This window comes from Pagrus pagrus (assembly GCF_965226575.1).
Source record: "Pagrus pagrus genome assembly, chromosome: 18".
Classification (NCBI taxonomy): Eukaryota; Metazoa; Chordata; class Actinopteri; order Spariformes; family Sparidae; genus Pagrus; species Pagrus pagrus.
Genome location: NC_140202.1, coordinates 17349249 through 17363500, shown reverse-complemented (window position 1 = coordinate 17363500; position 14252 = coordinate 17349249). Strand labels below are relative to the sequence as shown.

At 45.8% G+C, this 14252-nt stretch overlaps 1 protein-coding gene across 1 annotated transcript in view; it reads left to right on the top strand.

Annotated features, from left to right (window-relative positions):
• Nucleotides 1-14252, top strand: part of msrab (methionine sulfoxide reductase Ab) — a gene marked incomplete at its 5' end in the record, with an annotated part of 33823 nt that overhangs the window by 2262 nt on the left and 17309 nt on the right. The window contains 3 exon segments of the mRNA XM_084381901.1: nt 4208-4276; nt 4818-4937; nt 9232-9336. Of these exon segments, the coding sequence (XP_084238027.1) occupies nt 4208-4276; nt 4818-4937; nt 9232-9336 (294 nt within the window).

Below are 14252 nucleotides of genomic sequence, written 5' to 3'. Positions count from 1 at the left end.
GCCAGCAAGCATGAGTGATTTAGGGTTTGCAAGGACTGTCTCCACATATGCCCTGTGCAGTCCCAGCCTTGTGTGTGTGTGTGAGTGCACACATTTGTCCCCTCTCTCCAATGAAGATCACTAATTTTGAAGTTGCCTCTACCCTTCCAGCCTCTTTAAAGAAGCGCCTTGTTCAGACGTCCTGCGTTCCCTCTCTCTCTCCAGTCTGTATAATGTACTCTGTGACCTTGGCGAGAATGATCCAGTGGCAGATTGCTACATGGTAGGGGCACAGTAGCTATTATTTTGAGTCAGTGCTGGATAGACTGCCAATATTTCTTCCAAAACAGGATGGGGGAGGTCAGCTGACCAAAATCAATCTCTGTTACATGCTTCACTATAACTCTTTAAAGCAGGTTCATGGCGAAGATATATTTCTGGCATTATTTCTCGCTTGTTTTCCCATCTCTGCTGTAGCCAGATGCCCTTGCTTTTTTGGCTTTAGCAATCAGCTCCAAGGGAAAGAAAAATATGTAAGTGAATGGGAAAGCATGCAAATTAAGTATACAAACAGATAAATAAATGATGGATTTTGCTCAAAGGCAGCACTGTGGCTTACTGATTAGGGCTGTTGCCTGAGCACAAGAACTTTCTGTCTGTTCACCTGAAATGTGAACTTTGCATGTTTCCTCATGTCTGTGTAGGTTTCCCTCAGATGCTCCTGTCAATTATGTGTATCGGATACCCTGAACAGTGTATCATGCATTTTGCCCAATGCATGCTGGGATTGACTGGCTCTCTGTGACAAGAAAATAGATGGATTTGCTGTTGTATATCTGCATAGGAACAGGTAAAGGTAGATTTTACGATGTAGTTAAAAACATGCATTTATTCATTTTTGCTGACCAGGTGGACGCCGTCCTGTCCTTTCAGACTGGCGTTTGCCTAAAGATATTTGAGCAGGCCCCAACAGGATGTGCCTCCATCTTGTTGGGAGGACATAATGGAGCCATAGTAGGTAGTCTTCTCCATAGCAACTGTTTCCGTTGCTAGGATACAGTATGTATGGAATGCGTGGATGGCTTCAAAGTTGCGCACTCTTCAGAGTCTAGACAGTTTTCCCACTCTGAACAGAGGCAGCTTTAAATGCATGTGTCACAACAGCAAGTTGGGCTGATTGTTTTGAGGCCACAGTATCATCATTTCTTTTACTTACCTCGTACTGTTTTTTAAAAATCAACCACCTCCCACCAGCCTTGCCTCTTTTCCTCCTCTCCCCTCCCCTTCTTTGCCCCACTCTTTTTCGCCCCCTACCCATCCTCCCATACAGCAGAGGGTAGTTGGCACCGGTATAAAGCATCACCCTCCTCCGACGACTCGTGCCTGACTCTCTGCCAACCTGTGTGAAGCTAGAAAGAGGAATTGCGAGAGGGAGGGAAGAGGAAGAGAGGGAGAGAGAGAGAGAGAGAAAGAGAGAGAATGGATTTTTGGAAGGAAATAAACAGAGCAGCCTGGAAATCGACCTTTCCGTTCCCACTTTTGGCATCCAGGGATAGTACCTCTCCCGTTTCTCTGCATGAAGGGGCAGCAGCGCTTGGACTCCAGTTTAACGGGTGAGAAACAAGGGACCATGGGTTGAATCCAAGGGTAACAAAGACTAAATACCCGCCGAAACAAGTCAAACTGGACGTTATTATCCACTAAGCAACAGATAGATCGTCCTGCCCTTGAATGATAGCAACCATGATACCAGCAAAAGTGGCGGGGCGCCGGGTCCGATGTTTTGGTTCTTGTCCAGCCGCCTACAGCCACCAAGCTAAAAGCAACAAAAGCTGACCAAAGTATTCCGCTTTAGTCCCGTTGTACTGTATAGCCTGCACTGCGCTTTTTCAGATATCCTCAAAAACAAAGGCGCACAAAAGAAATTACGCCCATATCTCATTCAAGTTGGGAAAAAAATCCTTTTCATGAATCCTTCCCCCATATTCAGCCTGTTTTTCTTCTTTTGTAAGCTCAGTCAGTCACCCTCCCTGCTTGTTTTTTGTCGTCCTCTGTTCTTTCTTTTGCTGGCGTAGTGAGGCAGCGTAGTGAGGGTATTCAGCCAGTTCTTTCTCTGTGCCTGTGTGTGTTAAGGTGGGGTAATTCTGGCAGAATGGGGTGTGGGCGCTGGGGCTGGCAGGGGGGAATGCTGGGCTAGGCACAGTGAAAGGAGCCAGCCTGGCACCACCTGGACCTCTGCCAGCTCGCTCCATGGGAGAAATACCCGCAGCAGAGGTTGGTGTGCGAGTGATTGTGCGGCTGATTGCGTGCATGCAGGCGTGTGTGCACGTGTTTGTAAGGGGAGAGTGAGGGATGCTGGGAAGGTGGTGTGAGGAAGAGAGTGTGAAGTGAAGATGGAGAGCAGCTGAGAGAGACGAGAGGGCGGGGAGGCTTGGCTCCGATTTTGGCTTCTCTGGACAGAGCTGTGTCGGCGTGTTCTTGGCTGTCTTCGTTTCTACCTCTCTTTTTTTGTTTGTTTATTTGTTTGCTTGTTTGTTTTCCCTGTGTTCTCTCTTGGATGAAGTGCTTGGTCTTTTTATATAGCGCCCAAAGGCATGGTGGTCTGAAAGCCAAAAGAATCCTTCACTGCCTTTCTGCTACCCTCATCTGTTGCTTCTCACTGGCTATTTACTCCTTTTATTGTTTTGGCAGGCTGAACTCTCCTCCTCCCACTCCTCCTCCTCTATCGCACACTTGTCTCCCTCTCACTCTCTTTTCCTCTCGCTGTCATTTGGCAACTTCAGTACTTTTTATCTCTGTGGCCAGAAAAGCAGGACAGGATGGTGAGAGGGAGCAGCGGATGGAGACGAAACAAATTCCCAGGAGGAGGATGAAGATTTTTCCTGTCCTCCCACCACCTTAAGTCACCCCAATGCACTGAGAATATTTAGCTGGTAGAGTCACTGACAAAGATATACTTTGATTGCAGCTGACTGTGCCCGTGAACATGACCTGGCAGTGCCAAACAACCTGCTGCTAAAAGACAGAACTGTGGCGCAATAGGAGGGCAGGAAGGGACTGCCTGAAGGCAGTCAGGCCTCTGTGACATGACATTTCAGGAGTCCTTCATGCTACTGCAATCTGTTACTGCACAGAAAAACCAAACAAGTTTGTCTGATATCAAAAAGTGCCCTTAAGCTGACATGCCAAAACAGGTGGTATCAGCTCAAGTGCCGTGGTGCCTCTTTTGCATCTTATATTCTTCAAAAACTACTTGTTAATCTTTCAAGTCCAGGCATGGCGTTGTTTCTTGTCATTGCTTCTGGCTGTACAGTCTGAAATTAACTAACTGGTCTTTGGCCCTTTGTGACAGTAAGAGATCATCCCACTCCTATCAAGGAAATGAACTATTATGTCTCTATCAGATTAGAGATTCTTTGTATTCAGGTCAATGTCACACATCACATCCCCGAGCGGTCAGAGAGCAATCACACATTGAACTTTGAGCAAGCATCCATTATTGGTATGTGCCTAAGCTCTTAGTGTACCCTGTGGCCTGTTTATCTGTCGACTAATATTAGTGGTTGCAGTACAAACCAGCCTTGCTTAGTGGAGATTTGCACGCTAAGTCACCTCAGTCTTCTTAAACCCTAATCCTCCTCACACATCTGTGGGCTACACATACACACACACACTTCCTTTTTAGCGCTCTAATTCCACGCAGCACAGTTGGCAGTAGAGTGCCACCCCACCCCCTACCCCCCTCAGCACTCCAGTTTGTTTTACTTATGAGGTATTTTTAACATAGCAGAAGATTAGGGCAGCATCGGGTCTACTCGCAAGGCCCTTCCCTGCTCTTTAGGTTAAATGAGAGCGTGCCCCTGAAGAGCCGTCATCGGTTTGCTTCGTGGACACCCAATGGTGCCAAGCCTCGCACTTAATACACTCCAACTTCAAAAGATACAGTAGAGTAAGCGAGAGATCAGAAAATAACTGCGTGATTGTGTTTAATTGTGGGTATTGAGGAGAGGACAGCGGGGATAGAATGGCGGTCAAAGCCGTGTAATCTCTTAAATGTCTTCCAGCACAGAATCCTCTGCCTCTGATCCGCTGGCCTGGGTCAGCCTGTAACGAAGTGCAGACCTATGAGGCCTAGTTGAGTTCGCTAATGGGCCTCTTTACCCGCATACTGTAATTTGTACTGTTGAAACAGTGTTATGATCTGATTTCACACTGTTTCCCTTCACAGGCAAGCATGCAGTCAATGGGAATCCCACTGTGGAGCCTTTTCCAGAAGGCATGGAGACCATCATGTTTGGTGAGACTGCACATTCACACATTTCTGTAATCAGACTCAAGCCAATATGGAATCCTTGGTTACCAATCTGGTTATTGACACATTTTGGTGAAATAGTGGCCTCTCAGTGGATAATATGGTAATACATAAACACAAATACGATGTGTTAGGGATGCGTGATACTGTTTTTTTGTAAATATCCTATATGCTGATAGTTTCCACCTCATTTTGGCCTGTTGAGGATGCTAATACCAGTATATTCACTCATTTTATCACCTAATTGATGAGATAAAGTATAAAGTCTCTCCCTTCGTGGAATCAAAATATTATTATGCCTTTTCAAAATGTACACATTCACTTGGCAAAATAAGAAAACTACTCAGACAACGGTTCGAGTCATGCACAATTAAATCTTATGTGCCTGTTGTATTGGAAGATATGTTCATTTGGGCTGATGTAGATACTTTTTAAAGCCTAATAGCCGATACCGATGATGTGCCGACATTATCATGCAACCCTTCTTTCTGCATTCATGTGTGTTTGCATGCTGTCTTTGGTTCAGGTATGGGCTGTTTCTGGGGAGCTGAGAAAAAGTTTTGGCAGCTTCCAGGGGTCTTCTCCACACAGGTGGGCTATACCGGCGGCTTCACACCAAACCCGAATTACCAAGAGGTCTGCTCAGGTAATACACTCTGCACCTCATGCGTTTATTTGCACATTTTTACATATGCATGCCCTCTACACTTTGATATAGGATACCTGATCGTGCTCCCTCCCTGTCAGGAGGTGTGGTGGCTTGGCGGAACATTTCTCCGTGAGATCATTCAGGGTTCAAGAGACCAAAAAAAATGCAAAGGAAAAATAAAAAGATACGGCGTCGGAAAGGGTGTTTTAAGTACAGCGCTCTCATCCTCTTGCCGCCTTCCCTTCATCTGCAGTCAACTACTCAGAATGCACTGCTCCAGATGGGCTGTACCCCCCGTCCCCACCCCCCCATGACCTACTTGTAAGGATTGGGCTCTGTACTGTGCTGTACTGCGGCGTTTTTGCCAACATAGGTTACTGTGTATAAAGCGCCATAGATGGGCTTCTTTCCCTGAGACTATGATTTGGCGAACACGATGCCAGAAAATCAACCTTTAATTTTGTGTATTTGCAATCAAAGCCCTCAAAAATGTTTGGCTGCCTCTCTACGTCCGAAATTGTTTCTTTCTGTTTTCCTCTTCGTGAGAATCAAATAGATTCATGTAGGGCGTCGATGCATAATTAAAATGTCTAGCTCTGTCTTGTTCTGCTTGCTTCTCTTGTGTTTTAGGAGTCGTGAGCTACTAGTTTGGGGCTTCTACATTTACGAGGGCACATCATTGCAGGCAGGCATGGAGTCTAGGTGCAGGCGCAGCATGGGGGACATGAAGAGGAGGGGAAAGATGCTTTGGGCTTGGCTGGCAGACTTTCTGAGCGCAGCCCTTCAAGGGATTGTATGTTTCCTATCTTTCTGCCTCTCCCAGTCTCTCGCTCTCTCTCTGTCAGCTTCCCAGCAGCAAGATGGTCAGCTAGGAAGGGGGGTGGAGATGGAGACAGATGACAGAAAAAGAGAGATTGAGAGCTGCCACAAGTTAGGAAAACGGGTAAAATAAACTTTTGAGGGGAGAGAGAATTTGAGGAAAAAACAGTGTGAGAAAGAACGGTTGCCTGTCCATCGGCTGAGAGAGTGCAGGCGTCGCTCCAGTGGCCATGACGGAGCAGAACACTGCGACGGCATGAGACCGAGGAGCTGTCAACACAGCCAGGGCAGGACAGACAGCTGGACAGACAAGACAGACGGACAGAAAGAAGGGGCTGATGGAACTGTCAGCAGAGCCAGGGAAGGATGGAAGGACAGGCAGATAGGTGGATGGTGGAAGGTATGACAGACAGAAATAGGATGTTGAGATGCAATCAGATTTGTCTTAGGAAGACAGACGATATAGACAGCTGAGAGATGGATAGAAGGGGATGTTATTACCAATCAGCATATTTTATCTTGACTAATTACAATTCTGCACTATTCCATGTTGCAGTATGTTTGCATGACAGAGCTGCACAAGGGTTAAATCCAACACTCCTCACACCTAATTGACAAAATTGATTGCTGGGCTTGTCAGTGTCAAGGATTCATGTCAATGTTTTCTGCTCTGCCCAAGTTTAGGCAACTAAAACTACATGTTAAGGTTAAGTAAACCATCCGCTGACATCCTCCCTGAGACATTTTAAGGCAGTACAACAATACCATGCTGCTTCTGTTTTACTAAGAGCATTACTCTCACAACCATAAGAGAAGCTTGCAAGAAAGACATTAACATACAGGGCGCTTCCATTGGTATTTTTGACCTCGTCAAGTCAAATCTTGTTGCGTGGATTAGTTTTGCCCCTAAGGGGTGTAACGGTACATGCATTTGTCCTTTACTGTCATGGTACAGACGTCCCGGTTCGGTGCATGCAGTTTTAGGAAAAATACCTCTGACTGTCACACTGTGGCAAGAGCATACGTCTATAGGCGAATGTCAAACCATTCAGACCCAGACTCCAATCTGTTAAGTGGTGGTAGTGCACCTAAAAGCTCCATTACACAACCAAAAGAAAAAGAAAAAGACACTGAGACACCGGAGCTCGAGGACTCTAAGGTGGAACAAACTGTGACAGTTAATGAAAAGAAACCTAGCCCTATGCATTTTCGATTTCTTGCTTTTCTCCCGTTGTACCAAACTGTAACCGCAAACAGACCGTGACTCCTGTTACAACCCTAGTTGTGCCTAGTCATGCCCAAGATGGACCATCTCTGGAGGGTTAAATCATGCCCCTCCGCTTCAGAGTGAGTTGCGATGACGTCAAATGAGCTTTGTCATTATTTAGGAATGAATGGTAGCTTCCTCTTCCCCTTCTAGATCCATTTCCTCATTCCACTGCCATTTCTCAAGCAATAAGTGGTAGATGCCAAGCAAAATCACAACAGCAGCCTGAAAATCCATGATGATACCAACAACTGTTGCACAGAGAAATAGTAAACAGCTCAAAGGAGGCTGCTGCTTTAAAACGTTGTCAATTCAAAACGAGCGTGTCAGCACTTAAAGTCACTCCTTCAAGTGGGTACTGTAGCCCTCTTGTATTGGAGATCCTAATCCCTGCCGCTCTGGGCTGGTGCGCTATGACAAGCCTAGCCTGAACATGTGTATGGCAAAGGGCTAATAGGTAATTTTAAAATGTTTGAACAAGCAACCAGCGCTGTTGTTTATCTGGTAAGGACGTTCTCTTCATAAAGTCAAGTTTAACTATATCCAGCAGCCGAGAACAATTAAGCAAAAAAGGGCAACAGGATGGCATGATGATTTTGGAGGTGATTTTTTTCACCCTGCTGAAGTGTCCTTGAACAAAACATTGAATCTGTAGCAGCTCTAGTGGTGCTGGTGTGCATCACTTCTCAGCCTTTCACCCCCTTCAGCGTGGAAAGTCACGGTGCATATTTACCTTTTTATTTTATTTTTTAACAGGTCTTGACAGTTTTGTTTTTAGGCTTTCTCCTTTTTTTGTTGACTTTCATGACTGCTAGCCATGACTGCTAACCTACAACCCAACTCCATGCATGCATGCATGTGGTGAGCGTATGTGTAGCGTGAAGCCCTTCCCACTGTCTCAAAGGCTGACAGTGAAGGGTCGACAGCTGATCAAGCTCACCTGGGCCTTTGGCTATATAAGCTGGCCCACGTGCTACCTCCTGCCTCTCCCTTGCCACAGCTGATGTCCACCCTGCAGCCTCCTCTAATGCTTTTGCACATTCAACACCTCCACAGCACACGTGCCACATATCCATGCATTGCTTTCATGGCTGACATCACAGACTTTCTACAACAAATTGCTTATTTTCTTTACTCTTGCATGGGCCCCCTTCCTTTCACATTCTCTGAGCCAATTTCTTGCAGCATGTACATTACAAAAAAAGGTAGACATACACTGATTAAGTATTATATTCTTATTATATTTTGCTATTTTATAATAAAGCGAAATTGGCCATTCATTGTCAGGTGCCCATAACAGACTGCTAGAATCCACTGAAAAGTGTGCACATTGTTGATTTAGGTAACATCTGTTTAAACAGGTGAAGTCTTCATTTGGCATGAGATGATCCGTTGGGTCTCAGGCCAGATGTATGTATTTGGCAGCCCTTCTCCTATTGTCTGTGAAGCACTTGATGCATCTTTCTGTGTGGGCATGTATGTGGTGTGTGTGTTTATATGTGTGTATATACTGACTGTGCGTACACCTGTGCATGTGTCTGTTTAATGTGTGTAAAAGAGAAGAGAACAGCTACTATTGATGCGGAGTTAACACCTCTACATTTACATTTAGCAACGGTATATGTTAGCTTTGAGGTATGTGTGTTTGTGTGTGTGTATACCTTTTCTGCCGTGAAGCTGTCTGTCTGTCTGTGTGTGCGCATGTACTTGCATGCTAGACCTAAAGTATCCCCCCGTTTGAGGATGCCTGCAGGCAGCTTGTTGAAGCTTTGGGGTCCTGGCAGCTGCAGACAGGAGAGAGAGTCTGTGTGCTTTTGGCAACTTTCACCATAAGCTCCAACCTTTATTGTGCCTTCTCTCTCACTCTCTCTCTCTCTCTCTGTCTTTCTCTCTCTGCCACTCTCTCTTTCTCTCCCATTGTGCCATAAGCAATAACAAAGCTCTGTGCGGATTCAACCTGAGAGTCTTCTCCCCATGGCACATGCACTCAATGACACGTACAAGGATGCTATTCATAATCTCCCCTTTGCTATTTTCAACGGGCAGACAAGACATGTAGACATCGTGATTTTGGTTTTATTCATTTGTGTCCAAGAATTTTCGGCATTTAAGGGGGAAAGAGCAGGATGAAGAGGATGCGGAGTCGTGAACGAAAATGTCACTCAACTTGATTTGAATGATTGCAACCTAGTGATTCTCCTTCAGGTCTGACGGGTCACACTGAGGTGGTGAGGGTGGTCTTCTCCCCCAAAGACCTCAGCGTCGAGGAGCTGCTCAGACGCTTCTGGGAGAGCCACGATCCTACACAAGGTAGCAACATGCACTTACACACAAAACCCAAAAGTCGCCCTCAAATAAGACCCGTCCCGAGGGGCACGGGGTGTATTAGAGCAGAAGGATGATGCCCAGACGTGTGCCTGCGTGTGCGTTGTGGTGGGGGGGAGGTCTCATGGGTGTAAGTCAACGCCAGACAGTGTTAATGTGTCTGAGACCCAGCCATCCATGGAGAGACACACCAGTGTGGGGCATGTTCAAGCCCTAACTGCAAAAAAAACCCCTCTCTCTGTGTTAGAGCATGTACATGGTATCCACTTTATCAGATGTAAACCAGCCATTTGTCATTCACTTCACATAATTCTAAATTTGGTCATTCTCGGTTGAATAACGTCTGTGAATGTTGTGTTTTATTATGCATAGTATGTGTTAAGTTGTTTATCTTAGGAACCTGGTGAAACTTTGCTGTGGTGGTGCAACATTTCCCCCAAATAAATTTTGATCCCTACACTACATACTCTATACAGCACGTTGCATATACTTTAACTTCATAGCGTTTGAATCCTGGTCTCCTCAACACTCCTCTTTTAATGACACACATCTCTTCCCCATCCGCCTCACAACACACACACTCACACACACACACACACACACACACACACACACCCAACGGCGACAAGAACCCCATCCCCCCAAAAACCCATCTCTCCATCTATTCAAGTCTCTTGCTCTCTTGTTTTCTCTGCTCACTGGAGGAGGTGATGTAAGAACATTAATGCACCAGGAGGGTGTGTGTGCATGCGTGCGTGCATGTACTGTATGTGTGTGAGAGAGAAAGGACGGGCAAAGAGGTACTCTGCTCACTCATATTGAATGTAGGGAGGGGCATGACAAGTTGGTAAGAGATGGATCAAAGATTCATAGGTCCGACCTTCAGTTTTAAACACACACACACACACACTCCGCTCACTCTGTGACATTGCCCATGTCAGTTCTGTCATCTCTGTTGCATCTGTCATCATGTTTGTTTTCACCGTACACCGTGTGACCTAAATACGCTAAAATGTCAGCCATGTTTGTCCGGCTAAATGCATACATGCGCTGACACATCAGGTGTGTGTTCATGTTCTTCACATCCCACTTCACCTGCTCGACTGGAGGTGGGTTGACAAAAAAGAGGCAGCGGAAGAAGAAACTATTTGCATTGAGGTTCATCTGAGAACCACGTCATCCCAATCGGATGAGATTCCTCTCCTGTTCATCGTAGCCAATGGCGGAGACACGTCTTACTACGGGCAAAGGCACAAGCGGAGTTGAGCCGACACGCTACGGGGCAAAGGCAGTGAGGCCAAAAGAGTAGTCATGCATTTCCCCTGACTCACTGCCTTGTCTCATCTCATGTTTTATTAATAGCATGCAGCTTATTGACTATGCACTCCGCTATTTGTTTTTTACTTTTTGTCACAGTTAAGACCGGGCGACATATTCCGAAATAACCACAAACTCGAATATACATTTTCTTTGCCTTGGAGTGTCGCTCGTTGCGCGTGACTTAAATGTGAAGCCCTGTCGCTTCTCTCTCTTCTCTTGATTCTGGGTTCACGTGTAGAAGAAATTCCTCTGATTTGACAAATGTGGCGTGGAGTGGTGGAAAGGGGCCCGCTGGCTGTGCCTTCACGCATGCTTAAGCTCCAATTTATTCTGTCCACCTTAGAGCTGGGCTTAAAAGAGAATGGAGAAATTAAGGAAGTTCGCTCTTTTCCCTTTCAACTGCGAAGATTCACTAGAGATCATCATATATGGAGACGAGCCCAGGAACATTATGAATTCTGTTTTCTCCTGACACGATCAACACAGAGCGGATCCTGGTTTATATACACACACTATGTTGGAGTGCATGTGGAAGTATCATGTGCAGATGCATATTCAGCTGCATGCAATGCTTCCTTTTAATGCGTGTATGTGGGTGTGTATCTGCAAGTGTGTATGCACATGTGTGTGTGTATGTGTTTTGAGATCTGTGCCTCTCTGCTTTGCCTCAGTTCAAAAGGGTTTAGTCCCGACAACGTGATGTCGGGCTGCGTCAGCTCCACCAATCCCAGCCTGGATAGCAACATTAGCAGCCAATCAGAAACTCCCAGCAGCCTTTGCTGTGTGCCCTCTTTCCATATTCAGCAACACTAGTCTCAATCTGCCGGCTTCCCTGGGATGTTGCATAAAGACCCCCCCATTCAACACGCACCCAAATTATAAGTTTCTTATGTCTGCGTTAACTGTAACATACCTTCACATGCGTGTGTGCGTGGAAACACACTCGAGCACACATGAACGCTCAACAGTCAAAGTGACATCTGCACGTCGGAGGGCAACAGCAGTTCTGCTTCATCATCGAGGTTGAAAACATGATTTGATGTATTTGGAATGATCACACACATCTCGCTGTGCTTTCACACACTGCACATCAATTGTGCACACATTTCCATACACAAGCATACTGTTCACTTCACATTATGCACAAGTGCTCATTATGCCTACTCATAGACAGCTTTACTCCATTTGTGCGTACACACGAATAGGCAGAACATACACACACGCGTGCTGTGCACATGCAGGGTGCACACAACTGCACCAACGGCATGGCAGTTGGTTTATTGGGTACTTCCTTATTACAGAACATAGGCCCTGTTTAACTCCCCATACCCCTTGTTCCCATAGCTCCCAGTGGAGGATCGAAGCATCTTTTCTAGCCATCCTGCCAACCTTTAAACTCATCCCTCCATTTTACCCTGCCCTTCCATACTCGCCACCATTACCAAACTTTTTGCTCCTTAACCTTTTCAAGCATTAGGTCACGTCTGTTCCTCTTCTTCCTTTTTCTGTGTTATGCCTCCCTTCTCTTCCACCCTTCAGTTCTTTCCCACAATCCATTTTTCCACGTCTTTTCCCAGTTTCCCGCTCTCCTCCTGTACCCCCCTCACCCACCTCATTCGTCTCACCTGCACCCCCGCCCCTGTCCTCTTTGCAGCGCACAGAGTGGAGGGGCGAGTGAGTGAGCAAACGGCCTGGAGCCCGTCAGCACATCCGCAGAGCAGCGCAGTGAGTCGACCGCTCCCCGAGGCCATCCGCTCATCACACAAACACACTCGCATCCACTCACTCCACTTTTATCTCTTAGTCACTCTCTCCTCCCTGCTCCTCATCCTCCCCCACCCCCTTCACCATTCTCCCATCTCTTCCTCCGTTCCCCTCCTCCACCCCCCTCCGCCGCCCTTCATCTTAACAACCGAGGCTTTTCCCCTCCTCTTTGTTTCCTCCTCATCTCTTTTCCTCTCCTTTCCTTCCTCTTCCCTTGTTCCCTCCATTCTATTTTTTTTAGGCCATGCAGTATTTATGGTGTGGGCTGCTGATGCTGCGTCAGTGAACAGACATCGCAGGCGTACGTCGATAGACACTAAAACACCAATGCACAGCTAAGATGGCCGAGGCGGCTGTCCTCATTTGATAACGTCTGCACGTACGCGTACGCTCACCCTTCTAGGTAGACGTTGGTGGAGTCACGGTAGAAAAAGGATACATTACAGGTCCAGTAAATAGGTAAATGCAATTCAAAAAATGTTTGTTTTGTTATTTTTGTAAGCTGCATTGTGTAGTTGCTGCATATACTCCAAAATATCTTGTCACATGGAGGATAAAAAAGGGCTTATCACGTATCACACACATGGATAGGGTCAGATCAAAAAATAGATATAAATCAAGCTGTCTTCCATCTGCCAAGTCACGCTGGTGGCAGTTACTTTCTGACAATTAAGATGAGCATGAATATTCCTTTTATATAATATCTTCACCCCAGCTGGCTGCGACACACGCCAATTCCCTGTTGGGGTACCCCCATGTCCTCCTGTGTCACCACATCCCTCAATTTAGGGATGCCCCAGCCATCTAAAGGCAAACCCCACAGGAGGTGACCTTGACCCCTGACCTGTGACCTCTGCCACCCCCACACTTCTAACCCAACCCCTTACCTCTCCACCGGTTGGCTGAGAATGGCATGCTCATTACCAGGTGTCAGTTATTACACCCTCACACTGAGTGACGGTCCTAATTTATGGAGATTGCGGCACGTGTGTGCACTGTGGGGGTTGAGTTATTTGTCCATTTGATTATGCTGAAGTTATATGTTTTATAACTTAAAGATCTCTGCTTTTGTTTTCAAAATTCTCTGCACTTTTTTTTTGTCACTTTTGTGCACTAGCACACCAAATACGCTCCTGTGGATTAGAAGCATCATTGAAACTATATGGGAGAAATAAAATGGAAAAGGAGGAGTGGAAGAGGTAGTGAGGAGTAAGAGACAAGCGAAAAACAAAAAAACCCATTAGATTCCAGTCTGAGCTTTGATTGTTGATTAGAGACAGACACCTCAGCATCAGTGTTTGCATAATAATGACACCAAATAACACACACAGACACTAAAATGCACACAGAGCCTTGATATTTGCGCCGTTAATTTCAGGTTGTCAAATTGTCGTTTGAGTGTTAGAATATTGAGTTGACATCGCACAAACTCATATGAACTGTATTAAATGATTTTTGCTCTGAAATAAGATGAAGCAACCTTTGAAAAATTTATTTATTTGTTTATTTGACAGGGACGGTGCACAGCTTCTTATCTGTACCAGAGCTGACTATCAGCTCGTTTACATCTGTAGTCCCTGGTCCGAAGACAGAGACAACATCTCTGTTAAGAAAAAACAGAACCGTGTTAAGAAAATTAACACAGAACATTGATAAGACAAATCATAATCGCTTATACATCAACAACACAACCAAGATTTCAGAACATGAAAACACCACAACAATAACAACCAGAGTTCATGAGATTAGGTGTTTTCTTTTATGGTTGATGAGTACATGACTGGGTTGATCTTAGCAATGATTTTTCATCCTAGAAA